The 14435-nt window shown below is 40.3% G+C and overlaps 1 protein-coding gene across 1 annotated transcript in view; it reads left to right on the forward strand.

The window, feature by feature from the left end:
- stk10 (serine/threonine kinase 10) overlaps positions 1–14435 on the forward strand; it is a 43710-nt gene that overhangs the window by 22386 nt on the left and 6889 nt on the right. Inside the window, exons 5-10 of the mRNA XM_061055133.1 lie at positions 647–719; positions 3035–3229; positions 3877–3958; positions 8700–8834; positions 11613–11963; positions 12070–12486. Of these exons, the coding sequence (XP_060911116.1) occupies positions 647–719; positions 3035–3229; positions 3877–3958; positions 8700–8834; positions 11613–11963; positions 12070–12486 (1253 nt within the window). The remainder of the gene's footprint in view (positions 1–646; positions 720–3034; positions 3230–3876; positions 3959–8699; positions 8835–11612; positions 11964–12069; positions 12487–14435) is intronic.

Raw genomic sequence — 14435 nt, forward strand, 5'->3', positions numbered from 1 at the left:
GTCCCTTTACGTTTCTGAATGGGAGTGTTTTTGAGCCCTTTGGCTTCACACTGGTATAGTTCACCATCTTTTGGGGAACTCTATGATGTCAAAATGTGGTGTGCAGTAGACCTTTTTTTTTGTCTTTGTAGGAAGTAGAATTTCTTCCTGCCAAAGGTTTAGGCTGCAACCGTCCAAATGATACGTTTGACCAGGAAGTCAGAAACATTTGAATTGTAGTCTGCAAAACCGAGGGAGTCACTTAAGTACCAGTAATAGAACATGCCAGTTTGTAATTGAAGCAGTCAGTTTGCTGCCTTGTGACTAAAACGCTCAGGTCTCTGCCAAACACTTCTCAACCCTGAGCATGCAGCAAGTAACATCCTTACTTCCACAGAAAAAAAAAAAACGTGTGCAGCCCAAATGAAAACAACAGCCCTGTAATCTGAGGGCCACGCTGGGGAACAAGGGCAGCTTGTTTTGGGAAACAGGCCTGCAGTAAATTGTGGCTTTGTATCTCTGCTCATTACAATGTCATGACAGTTTTACAGCCTACAAACTATCTCTTTGATGCAAGGGTTTGAACTGGCGTCACTCCAACGCATCTCGAGAACTTCATTCACCTGTCTCACCTCTTTTTCTTTTCTCTGTGTCTTCATTCATGTAGCTGATTTTGGAGTGTCTGCAAAAAACACCAAAACCTTACAAAGAAGAGATTCCTTCATTGGAACGCCATACTGGTGAGTATTTGAAGCACATTGAGTTATAAAGCATATTAAGTCTACCTCTGTCGTATGAAATGTGCTATATAAATAAAGTTGACTTCACTATACTTGGACATCACGTTACATCAGTTCCCTGTTCAAGACTTTTTTCTTTTTTTTTTAAAGAGATTTATTCTAGGGCTTTCTGCCTTTATTTGGATAGGACAGTGGATAGAGTAGGACATCGAGAGAGAGTAGGGAATGACATGCAGGAAAGGTGTACTGCAGGTCAAACCATGGCCACCTGCTTGGAGGACTAAAGCCTCCGTACATGGGGAGCCATTAGGGCCCCTGTTTAAGCCTTTTTAAAACCAAACTGAAAACACAGCCTTTTGAACTTTGTAACTAAGGGTCAATGAGCATCATAATCAGCATCTAAGAAGTATTAGAATATTGATCTTATTTAAATGAGAAGTACTGTTAATTAGATTTTTGTAATAATTTTCTGGTTTTGTACAACATTTATTCTAAATATTTCTCCCTTAAATCTATATCCTCATGCTTAGACTTGTATCTTGCTTATACTGAATCCCTTTGCTTAGATTGTATGTCTTTATACTTATATTCTGGGAAGGAGCAATTGTAACACACACATTTCTAATTCTGATTCTGGCATTTGGTTTGAATTTTGCATAGTGGAGTGGTTTTTTTTTGGAATTCAGGTAATTTTAGATTTGTATTTCACAAAGTTAAAAAGGGTTTATTTAATTCAGATGTTTGTGGTTACTGATTAAATCTCTGATCTGTGATGTGCATTTTTTCCATTCAAAGCCAAAGATTCAGAAGCTTTAAGGAAAAGAGCTGAAGCGTGAAATATGAATTCAACCTTCTGTTGTTTTTCTTCACGAGAAACTAAACAAACAAGAAAACATTCACAGGGGCGCCAGCTTTGCTTGGTGAACGGAGTGTGCGCCCCCCCTGTGCGGAGGCTTAAGTCCTCGCGGCAGCGGCCATTAGTTGGACTCCGACCTCGGCCCTTTGCTGCACGTCACTCCCCCCTCGCTCTCCTCCAAACGTTTCCTGTCTCACTTCAGCTGTCCTGTTCAGTAAAGTAAATAAAATGATGAAAAAAACATGAAACATTCACAGAAAAAAAATGTTTATTTTTGGATAATGGCTATATTGAGGTATTCCATTAGAATTTTTGCTATATGTTACAATTCCAATATAAGAATGTCCCATTAACTGAATCAGGAACTGTATCTGTAAAGTACTTTAACAAATAATAGGACCATTAACTAAGTATTTAACCCCCCCCCCCCAAAAAAAAGTAAATAAATAAAGGTTGAGATCATTCCTGTACGAGTTATTTAAGCACTTTATTATGACTTGTTGAGAACAGATCTCCTGCAAACCACAGCTCCTCCACCATACATGAAAAAGCATGATGTTGTGTATAGACACACAAGCAGAGCAATAACTCAACCCAGGACTTTAATCAACCATTGTTGTTACAACCGCACTCCTGTCTCCTCTATACCTGAACAGATTGGAAAGGTACTCTTGAAGTGTGAGTCACACTGAACCTTGTTCCACACTCGTATCCCGTGTGTGAGTCTAGCTGCAGCTAGTTAATCATTGACTCGAGCACGTTATCGTCTGTCAGGATACCCTCCCTGCTCAACAAATGAGACTCTGCCCTTATTTTGTTCAATACTTTTAGAAAGTGAGACATTTTTGTTCTATTTTATTTCTAATGGGACCTGATTTGACAGAACAAGAAGCAAATATGGCAAATATTAGATTTTTTTTGCTCTCGAGTAAATCTGAGCCATTATGGAGATTGTCAGCAAACACACGCTGAGCGGGTGAAGCGTGCTCTGTGTTGACTCACGCAAACAGTGAGTCAAAGTGATCCCCTCTCAGTAATGGTCGCTTAGTCATTTCCTGCCGCTGCCCACAGATTGCTGTAATAGATACTGCAGTATTTATTCTTTATTTCTTTAACGCATATTCAGTTTGCTTATTTTTCTCTTCAAAAATATTTTTCTTGTGAAAACCTTTGCTGCACACGGTCATGGAAATTGTATCTTTAACCTTATCTCTGAGAGCTTTACATATTGTACTCCACATTCCATACAGTTTAACATTTTGCACCAGAAGGTTAATTATATGCTAAAGAGCAGGGGTGTAGAGAACTCTCTCCTCTCCTGCTTGATTATCCCTAGTGTGCATGCGTTATGGATAAACATAAATGTGTCTTAACCTGTTAGCTTTTCAAGTTTAATCGAGGATTGAGCCTCCTGCGATGTGTACGTGACCTCAGATCCATTTCTTTGATTCTGTCTCAGGATGGCCCCAGAGGTGGTGATGTGTGAGACAATGAAGGATGCTCCGTATGACTACAAGGCGGATATCTGGTCCCTGGGCATCACTCTGATTGAGCTCGCCCAGATCGAACCTCCCCATCATGAGCTCAACCCCATGAGGGTGCTGCTGAAGATCGCCAAGTCAGATCCACCAAGCCTGGACCATCCAAACAAATGGTGAGCATGCATTACAAATGAATCTAAATCAATACGTTGAATATTGTATTGTTAATGACACATAATCGTGTAAATTGGGACGAGAGGCAAAGCTAAATGTACCCAGGAAGTGTGTATTCTCTTGCACTTATTTAATTAGTTTTGACGAAGCCTATAATCATTATAGTCCACATGGGCTTAAATGCAACTGTCCAGATCATACTGGATCCCTTCATTTCATCCTATTATCAATTTCTTGCACACTCAGCGTACCGTAATGTGCTATACTGCAGGCACTCCATGCAGCACACTGTCTTCCCCATCTCCTCCTTCAGTGCATTTTGCCCTTTGCAAACCTGCAGCAGTGACTCAGCAGAGAGGCCGGACCTCAGCATGTGCCAAACTATAACTTTCCCCTATCAGGTTTACGAGTCTGAATGTTCCAAAGAAGCAAATGTTAGCACAGTGGAAGTGGAGTTATCAGGTGCTGAAAGGAGACGTGGTGGGGGATGTGGAGCCGACTCATCCTCCAGGGTTGAAGCTCTGTTTTACACAGAACAGTGATGCACACATGATGACGCAACATCACATCTTGTCCTCAAATGTTTTTAATAATGTTGCGATTCTCCCTTCAACAATGTCCCTTGCTTTTTCTTGTGTTACCCAAGGTCTCCGGAGTTTAAAGATTTCCTGAGGAAAGCTTTGGATAAAAACCCAGAGACCCGTCCGACTGCAATGCAACTCTTGGAGGTAGGCTTTGATGCAATGTGCAGTTATGACCGAGTCAATATTATACAAAGCTGCACCTTGGTATGTGTTGGTCCATCGCCTCACACTGCCCTTATCTTGCACAAACACAATTAATTAGCTATTTTTTAAGACCTTAAAGGGTCATCTATCATATGGAAGTGAGTGGCATCCCATGGAGGGCATGGACCTGTGAGTGGGAAAGGGACAAAAGGTGGGTTATGAGAAATGGGGCAGGCAGTGAAGGAGAAAGAGATTGAAACAAGTTGAGAAAAAGCTCAGGACTTTTTGTTGGTAATTGTTACATTTTAAAGCACTTCTATCCTAGAATTGAAGTATTTGTGCCTGTTTTAAAAATCTGGAAAATCATATCAAGCATGAGCTGTAATGCATTTTTCTCAAAATCCCAAATCCCTGGCATGAGATTGAGACAAAAAAAAAAGTGAACAGGGTGTGGATTATAACCCAGAAGCGCAGCGCCTATTAAAATTCAGAGCCACGGTTTCCTGTCTGTATCCCACAGCTGAGGGGGGAATGCCAACTATTTACATTCCCGCCCTTAGCCAATAGCGTGTCTGGATAACCCCTGAGCTCGCCACCTCTGGCCAATTACAGCGAGGCAGATATGAAAACTTCTCGACCTGGGCCCGCTGGGAATCCTGCATGTGTTCTCTAGTGGGGGGAAAATAGACGGGTGCGGCCCGGTTTTTTGGTGCCGTGCTGGAAGTTTCAGATGTTTATCTTGCCTGCCACTCCTCACGGCTGTCAGATAGTATTTAGTGCAGATAGTTGTGCAATGGATGTCATATTTACGGGAATCAACCATCAGTGTATGTGAAGAGTTTCACATCAGCCTTTAGTCACTGGGGTGTGTAAAACAGATGAAATGCAGTAAGGGAAAAGGAAGATGGTAATGACTCCTGGAGGCTTGGTGCGTAACTGTATGAGTGCTGTGTGTGACTGTATTAAAAGGATTGCTTTGCGTCTGTGCAACATGTGTGCTTGTGTGGAGTGTAAACAAAACATGATGACACAGTATCAGTCACTGTGGCTGCTGGGAGACCATCTGGATGACTTGTACTCATTATACTGAAGAGAAGTTCTCCTCCTACATCATTTTTCATGGTGGGTGACTTTTAGTAGTTGTTTTTTTTTTGCGTTGGTTGCAATCATCCATAATGCTGGACGTTTTTCTGCTTCTGAACATAGTGTCACTCCATATTAGGTGATTTTAACTTGGGAGAATTATTGCTATTTTACCTATGAGCCAAGGCTTTTTAGTGGTTTTGCAACATTGACATACGCGCACGCACACACACACACACACACACACACACACACACACACACACACACACTGTATCTTCTTAACTTGTGATCCATTCCTAAGCCCTGAACCATCACACTTCCACAACTATGTAACTAAGCAGCACCATGTACCATGAGCATTCTTAAAGTTGGTATGCAAAATACTCAAGACAGTACAAGTTGAAAGTATGGACTGTGGCATGGCAGCATTCTAGAAACAACCAGAAGTTTGTTATTGTGTGTGTGTTAAGCTGATTCGGCCCACGCGCCCACACTGTCAACGGCTGTAACAGCAGTAGCAGTGGGTGTGACACAGAGCTCATGGAGTCAATTTAACTGTCTTAAAATGCAAAATGGGGACACATTTGAACACAGTCCTTAGAAATGTGTGCATGTTGTCTCTAACAGATTCTGATGAAATCATTATCTCCAATTAAAACATTAAAATCAAAGAAAAAAGATCCTACCCCAAGAATTGAAATTCATTTGAAAGTTGGCATCTTGTCAGATTTTTCACGGATATTAGTCTGCACATCCCATGATTATTCTGATGATATGATATAATCATAATATTATTACAGTTTAGAACTGCTCTTTTTGTAAAGTGTCTCAATGTAACATTATTATACAAATAAAGATTGATTGATTATTCTGCAAAAACAAACATACTAACAGCTAAGTTTTCCACTTTCTGGGATACTTTTGTCTCAGTTTTTGTAAGAGGTTGGCTCCACAATATTAAATTTGAAAGCCTCTGGTCTGTTAAAATGTGTCAGGGTCATAAATTTCAACAACCTCCCACTATGATCAAGGGGGAGGATTTCCCCTGTGGTGCTCTAAGCAAAGAAAGCTGTCCCTGTTTGTCTGGATAAGCCACCATAAGAGTAAGCAACACTTTTCACTGGGACTATTTTTCAGTGGGCAGCAGGTCCTATGAGGTCTTGAAATTTTGAAAGTGAGGAACTTTATGCAAATAGTATGGTCATATTAATAAGAAAATATGTTGTAAATGAAAAGTGATCAAACTGATATAGAGCTTTGGGTTGTATTCATGTTGACAGAAAATAATACTACTTACCTCAACCCTTACCCTAAACTTTTTTACCCATAAAAAGAAGTCTTAACCCCCCAACCCCATCTTGAAGGAAGTGAGGACTGACCACAATGTCCTATCTCTCCCACTCAAGGTCCAAAAACTTAAATGTATCTTTCAAAAAGACTCTACTGTCCTTGCTGCCCAGGTAACTCTGCACTCATTCAGCTCCCTGCTCTGGTCCCCTAATGGACCATATTGTTCACATTTAACCTTTTCACGCCCAGCCATGCATGTAAGTCCCAAATTCACCAGCTTCACTGGCTCTAAAAGCAACATGAGACCTGAAAGAGATGACATTTGCTCCACTGATCCACATCTTGATCCATGATGGCAGTAAAAAAACAACACACAGCTTGATTTAAGAGGGCAGCCCACTGTTTGCCTTTTCATCTTTTCAACTGTTTGATTTGCTTCAAGATGAGGGGGTTTAAATCTTTAATGCAAGCTTAATGCTCACATGTTCATTACTGTTGGTATTCAGATGGTCTCAAAGGTAGAGAAGAATTATTTTTACCCAGTTGTTTACTTTACTTAAAGCCGGTGTCGGCTTGGATTAGATGTGTTAACATTACAAACATCCTTTATAATCTGGGGACTAAAATACTATACTGGCCTTTTTTTTTTTACTTATAGGCCACCGCTAAAACATTAATAGTTAATGCATTGATTTGTAAAACTAACCTTTTGTTACTATAGTGTCATGTTTAGTGACCAGTATCATGTTTATGGTCAAATGAAGTGTCTCTAAACCTGAATCCCCAATATTTTCAGCTTGAACTGTTTAACTGCATGGATAGCTTGTGGCTTTATTATATGTAAAGGCGACTGTTTTATTCCTTTAAAACTTTAAGGTTAAATTTAAACTTTAAAAATATCTGTGGAGCTCAATCCTCGTCTATAGCTACGCCATTTTCCACTCATGTTAATCAAAGAACACGTGGTTAAATTTAGTGTTGCCATTACTCATCTCAACATTGACTCAACTATCACTCCCTCTACAAGGCACCACAACATAGTACCCCTAAACAAATTTCAGGTATTAGAGCGTTCATTGAAGGTGAAGTCCAGACAGAGCATCTTTAAACCATTCTCCATACAACACTCGAACAATATCAGTTGTATTTTGTACGAAATTTGAAATCCAGGCCAATAATGGTTTAATGGCAGAGAGTGACTGATGCTTATTTTATCATTTGCACAGAACATTGCTGCTTAGATGGTAAATATGTTTTAAGTTTTAAGTGCATTTGGGGATCAAATTTCTTCTGGACAATTTATATGATTATTTAAACAGCATTTATTTACAGAATAAAAACAAACCAAATGCGTTCATACCTTTTTAGATGGTATTCTCTTCATTTTTCTTGCTGCAGTGCAAGAACTGGTTAGATTGCACTCAGCATTTCTACTTCCTTGTTAAACAATAGCTGACTGTTGTTCGTCATTGCTGCTGTTAAAGGCCGAGGCCTAATTCACTTGACAAGGGCAGGCCCCCTGCACACAAACAACTGTGGTAACACACAACAAATGTGCGCACACTTCATGGTCCAGCAGCACTTGTAGCCTTTTCCCCTGCTGTCAGCTGTTCAAATTAAATTACCGTGTTGTGCAAAGCATCTGAATAATTGATGATCAGTGTTGTATCCCAGCAGAACTCCACTTTTAATTCAGCTTTTCATTCTCTGTGCACTCCAACTTCTTTGCACTCAGCCAAATCACACATTTGATTTTTTAGCCGTTATTAAAGTAAAGGTGTTTGCAGTTCTAAGGATATAATGTTAGATTGAGCACTGTTGCATCAGTGCGCTATTAAGGGGGCTTTTGTTGTAGCAGTTCAGGAGGTGGCAGATAGAGTTTCTGCTGCAGTGAAAGTCCTGCAGCCTGGTCCCTCACAGCTCCATGTGCTGGCTAATGTCATGACAAAAATGACCCTATTTTTCCCCCAGCATTCCAGTTCATTTGTTATTCTACCTCTGTGTTAATGTTTTCTCCTAAAACATTGACTTGTATTTTCAGTACTTTCACATTTATTTACAGCCGTTCTCTTAATGTCATCATTTTGGGTCCAGTGCCTACAGAATACCTCAGGCCACAGTTTCATGGTCTAATGATGCTCAGATCCATGGACAATATGGTTTAACGGTTCTTCCGGTGTTCATCCTGCGGTCATGTCAAGCCTTTTAGTCTCTCTCCCTCTTTAGAGGCAACAGCTCAGGTCTCTGCAGACGCTTTCTCAGAGGAGAGAAAAGAAACAACTAGTTGTTCGAGTTCTTGCTGTTTGATCATCAATCACATCTGCTGATTAATTAACCATCCCTGCTCTGTCCACTTCTGTCCACAGCACCCTTATGTGCGATCTGTGACGTCGAATCGCCCTCTGCGGGAACTGGTGGCCGAGGCCAAAGCTGAGGTCATGGAGGAAATTGAAGACAATAGAGAGGAAGGAGAGGAGGACGACGGCATGGAACTCACTGCGGTACCAAACCTGTTTCTTTTTTTTTTTTCTGTCCTTTCATTTTCTCCTCTGTCATTGTTTGTTTCTAAAAGTAGAAAGGGCAGTCCCTGCTCTTCCAGTAGCTTTATTTTGAAAGGTTTGTTCACAAGATTGCAGGGTAAAATGGGACAGTAACTGTGGTTGTTGCATTTGTCTAATAGGAGAAGCCCCTTTGTTTTTGTGTGTTGTTATGTTGTCGGGGCGCAGATGGCCTAACGGTTAGATCATGCCCCATGTACAGAGGCTTTGGTCCTCCAAGCGGGCAACACATGTTCATGTCGGACCTGTGGCTTCTTTCCCAAATGTCACTCCCATTTCTCTCGTCTTTATGTCCTACTCTATCCATGGTCCCTAAAAATCACGAAAAGGCTTTTCATTTATTACTTCTTCTCTTTACTTTCCTGCAAAATAAGTTACTGCCAATTCTCCAGAGGTCATTCATAAACCATGAGGGGGGCATAATATAAGAAAGTAACATTGTACAAAAGTGCCTGCCTCATGCAAAAACAAAGGAACTGAAACCGGAATCCTGACATTCACCCACACCCACACAGGGTTAAATATAGGTGCTGCCCTCCACCTTGGTCCCGTATAGAAACTCTGTCCCCCTCACGACCCTCATTGAGTCAATTATTCATGGTTGAACATTGTTCTGTTGCTATAATGTGACCCTTAACTAAAGACGGACGCTACGCAGTACATGAGTGATGGAAGGATTTTTAAAAAAAGAGGCTCTTACTAACAGGAAGTGTGACCTGCTGAATGTGTTGGTCATGTGTTAAATATGGATGTTTTGATTCTCCATGAAGATGAATGTTTGAACTCTTATCTCTTCCTCCCCCTTTTGTCAACAATTGGAGTGATCACATCCAAATTTATTGAGGTGAATAATTGGCTCCAGAGTGGTGAGAGAGCAGGTTTAAACTCATTCAATGGGGTCATTTCTGCAGGATACTTCTTTTGAATTGAAAAATGTAGGTGTAAATACATATGTAGGTGGAGCCACTTTCATTATGTATATAGTTCTGCTTTTCTTTTTCTGATTACTGAAAAAAAACTGAACTCATGACTCATCTGCTGTGTGTGTGGGGTTATCTCTCATCTGACTGAACGACGAGGGTTTTCAAACACACAATTTTAATACATAATGACCATGGTTGTTTTCTTATTTGCTGCTTAAGTCTACATTTTTGGCCTGCAGGACAAAAAAGAATTACAGTCATACATCAGATTCCTGCTCCCTCCGCTCAGTTAACTTTATCAATACAGTTATTTCATTGTCTCTACCAGCAAGGGCACTCCTGCTCCCACAGTGCATTATAATGACACAAACAGCTACAAGGCCCTGAAAAACCAGCCAAGCAGTTGGCTGACAGTTTATCTCCTTCTCTACATCACACACACACCAGACAGAGATGTTTGCTGGGACATTAGAAAAGGCTGAACCTGATCATTAAGATGGTTTTGTTTACCTCTGGTAGGAGACAGGAGACAGGAGAGAGAGAGAGAGAGAGAAAGAGAGAGAGAGATTTCTGGGAGCAGAAGTGCTCAGTTAGCTGTGCACGTAATTCTGAAACATGTTCATAAAATCTAGATTTTTAAACTCCCAGATCAAAGTATTTCCATGTCTAACAAACAGAATCGCTTCAGTTTTTTTTATTGAAAAAATTGGGATTAGGATTTTCAAGTAACATTTAGTAAAATGAATTTTGTCTCATAAGCTTTTTGTCCTGAGGATGTATTCGAAAGTCACATTGTAAAAGATTTAAAGTCACTGTCACACTCTCCTGTTGCCGGGCGTCTGGATGTGTTGAAAAGAACTGAACAGTGATACATATGTTACATAATCCATTCACGTGGTAAATATGTCCAGCACTTGTTTTCATCCCTTCTTATTTTAAGTATTTTAAGTATGATTGAGAAAAGGGAGCATTAAATCTGTGTGGCATTAAAAATTACATTACATTACACAGAAACCAATATCAACTGCTTGACTTTACCGAATGCTCAACAAAAATCATTCATATGTCTTGTAATTAATGCTGTTAAGGACTCCCTGTTCCTGGTTGTCAGCCATGATTTACACCGTTTCTTCACCTTTGTAATTATTACTGTACTTATTGTGGATTAGATAGCGATCTAAGCAAAAGTGACAAGTAGTTTTAACAGGATTTACAGCATTCCTACTAAAGCTATAAGGTTAAGGTTACTTCACTGAAGGTAGGGCGCTTGAAAGACTTTAGCTTTTAGGCTTTGGGCTATAACCAGAGGTTGAAAACATTAAAAGTTGCAGCGTTCTATCATGGGAAGAGCAGACGTTAACATAATGAGCAAGACTGCAGTTAGCTTCATAACAGCCACAGAATTTAACATCAAGCAAATAAGCTTTGATGTTTAAGTATTCCTACAGACATAAACCTACTACTTGTTCTTTATCTTAGCTTGCTGAACAAGTAACCAAACAGGCAGGGAAAAGTGCTAAGCTAACGCTAGTTATCAGCTTGATGTTAAGCAACGGTACAAGTAAGGGCCTTAAACATGTACCTTCAGTTGACCCCTTCTATTCCTTTATAAATAATAAATATGGTTCATAAATAATATCTGTTAGATGATCAAAAATGTTGAAATTCTATTGGACAAAAAAAAAGCAAAGACCAAATGTAACGTTAGCTGGTCTTTAACATTTGGGAGACTAATCTTATAACATCAAAGTACTTTGTCATGACAACACCTCTCTTCTCCCTCCTTTGATTCCTTTAGTCTCCAGGAAAGGAGCCATGCCAGACCAGTCAGACTAGTTTGGAAGGAGACCAGTCTCCGGGTCCCCCGAGCCCCACCACGCCCTCCCCCACCACTGCAATACCTTTACCCAGGCAGGAGTCTGAGCCAGAATCGGCAACAGAGGAACAGCCGGGCTCTGTCATGGTGGTCCCTGTTCCCATTCCACGGCAAAATGTCCCCCACAAAGCTCAGGAGGAGGCGGAGGATAAACTTGCAGATGACGCCACTAATGGGTCTGAGAAATCTGAAAGCGAGGTGTCAACGAAGACTTCCAACTCAGATTCGGGAATTGAGGATGGGAAGAGCACCCCAATACTGGAGGGGGAGAAGGTACTAAAGATTAAAATTAGAAAACACAAATGTTACCTTGTCAACATGTTCTTCTAGAAAAACATAGAGTTTATCCAAATTCACATTTCTAAATATTGATTTCAAGGTGGCAGAGGAGACCCCGGAGCCAGAACAGACCCCAGCTGCTCCCCGGGATGAGACATCTGAGGAACAGGTTGACATCATCATAGATTCCACAGACCCAGAAGTACCTAAGATCCAGCTAGCAGAGGAGAACAGCGTCATTGCTAATGGAGACTTAACAACTACGGCTACTACAACTCCCACACCTTCTCCAGTGGCCTCAACTACTCTTACCCCAGTACCTACACCCCGCTCTGGGCTGAACGGAAGCCTAATCAAGGGAACCCCAGAGCGGACATCGACAGGAGGAAACTCTGAGAATATCCCGCCTTATATCAATGGCAAGATTATCACCAAACGGTCCTCTTATTCCGGCAGCATGGCTTCAGAGAGCATGGACATGTCCATCAACAAGGAGATGATATCAATGTCTGCAAGGGTAAGTCACAGTGAAGCAAAACTTTCTGAACTCTAAGAAATACTTGATGTAGAAATGACTTTGTTGATACGGGAAAGATGAAGGATTTAGACATATCCTTCATTCATTCAAGTGTTTTAGAAGAATGTGTCTTTTGAGGGAATACTGAAGTGTAAGAGGTACAGAGACAACTCCCTGCCTCAGTAGGAAAACCACTCCTTGGAAAAACTATTTCTCTGCACCCACAGAGGAACTGAAAGTGCATTGTGTTGTGTTTTGGGGTGTGGGTGTTAACCATCTGAGACAGAGGAGAGCCTGTCTTCCATTAGGCTTGCAGTGCACATTGCATTTAAGGAAGATGCTGGCCGAAGCTCTTAAAACCGAAAAAGTTATTTTCAATTGGTTGTGGGTGATAGTGTAAATTAATTTATTTGTTGAAACTGGGCTGGATTATTGGGAAACTTTTTTGAAAAAAAAAAAAGCTTTGTGAATCCTGAAAACTAACTCTCCAAATGACAGTTGTCATCATCTCGAGGTTTTAAGAAGTGTGTTTACCTTGTTTTTCTATTGCTTTATTTTTAAATCCACTTTTAACTCCTGAAATAATTGCGTTGCTTTCCTTACCCTTTCTCTTTCTCTCTTTTTTTGTTCTGCTTTCTTTTATGTATTTAAGCACTTTTTTAAACTTTTCTATAACTCTATATAGTCCAGCTAATAAAAGTATCAAAAAATAGGAACTAATAGTTACTTACAGATCTTAATTTGAAAATCACAGATTTTTATTCTGGCCTAGTAGTCCCAGAGAGGAAGGGTCATTAGGAAGCTGTTTGGCAGAAAAGAGAGAGACCATTTTATTATCAGACACTTAGCCTTTCTTCTGAAAAATATGCAACATTTGCCATTCATCAGGACCAATGGTGCCCTTTGTGTGGGCACAGTTCAGTATTCAGCAGTGTGAATGGAAGTTTCTGTGCAGCTTATTGTTGCTCTGCAGCTTCTGGATGCTCATGGACTGAGCACGATTGAAATCCTATTGACCAGTTGTGGAGTACTGTCTGTTTGTGGCATGTTAGTTTTTCCAGAACAGATTATTCAGCAACATGCAGTCAGAGTGAATCGGCTATTTTTGTTTATGCGTACAGGACACTCACTTGTGTATGTGTTTCTGCATGTGTGAATAAGAGAGCTGTGTTTTTTTTTTTGTGAATGACTAGTGATAGGAAGTACGGTCACGTGGAGCCTCATTCTCGATAACACAGCTCAGCCACAGAATGATCCACATGTCCGCTGATTATAGTGCCAGTGTGCACTTAATAGCACACTCTCAAAAACACACGCACATGGATTTACTGCTTTTGTAAATGTGTCAGCCAACTCTAAAGAAAATAAACAGTACAAAACAGATGAAACGTAGCATCGAGTGGTTGCTCACACGTTGTTGAGTATTCTGATTATTTAACTGTTGAGTTTTAAAGATAATCACACAAAACATTAATTCCCACTTAATACTTGGGTTTCCTCTTTTTCCTCTAATTTTCATCAATATAAACTGTTTCTCAAACAGGAAATGATAACATGCTAACATGCTCGTGCTTTGAGCTGCGCAGTGTTTGTAGAGTATACTGTGATCAGTTGGGTAAATATTGTCAGTGGAGGCTGATTTAGATAGGGGACATCGGAAAAGTAACAAAAACATGTGCTTTGTTAGTCAAGTTAGTTTAATTTTTCTATTGTAGGGTCAAATTACACTCTTAGACTGAACATTGAATTTGTTTCCTGTGCTTTCTTGCTCATACTTCCCAAATAAGAGAGATTTTTAAATTTAGATCACAGAGCAAAGACAAAAAGAGGTCATTGGCCTGATTTGTTAGGCTGATGATGAGAAATAGAGAAGATTTCAAAAAGTGAATATTAGAGTAGTTTTCTTTTGTGATAGACAAACATACTGAACTCAAAGTTGGTTTTCAGCA

The sequence above is a fragment of the Labrus mixtus genome, chromosome 14 (genome assembly GCF_963584025.1).
Source record: "Labrus mixtus chromosome 14, fLabMix1.1, whole genome shotgun sequence".
In the NCBI taxonomy this organism is placed as follows: Eukaryota; Metazoa; Chordata; class Actinopteri; order Labriformes; family Labridae; genus Labrus; species Labrus mixtus.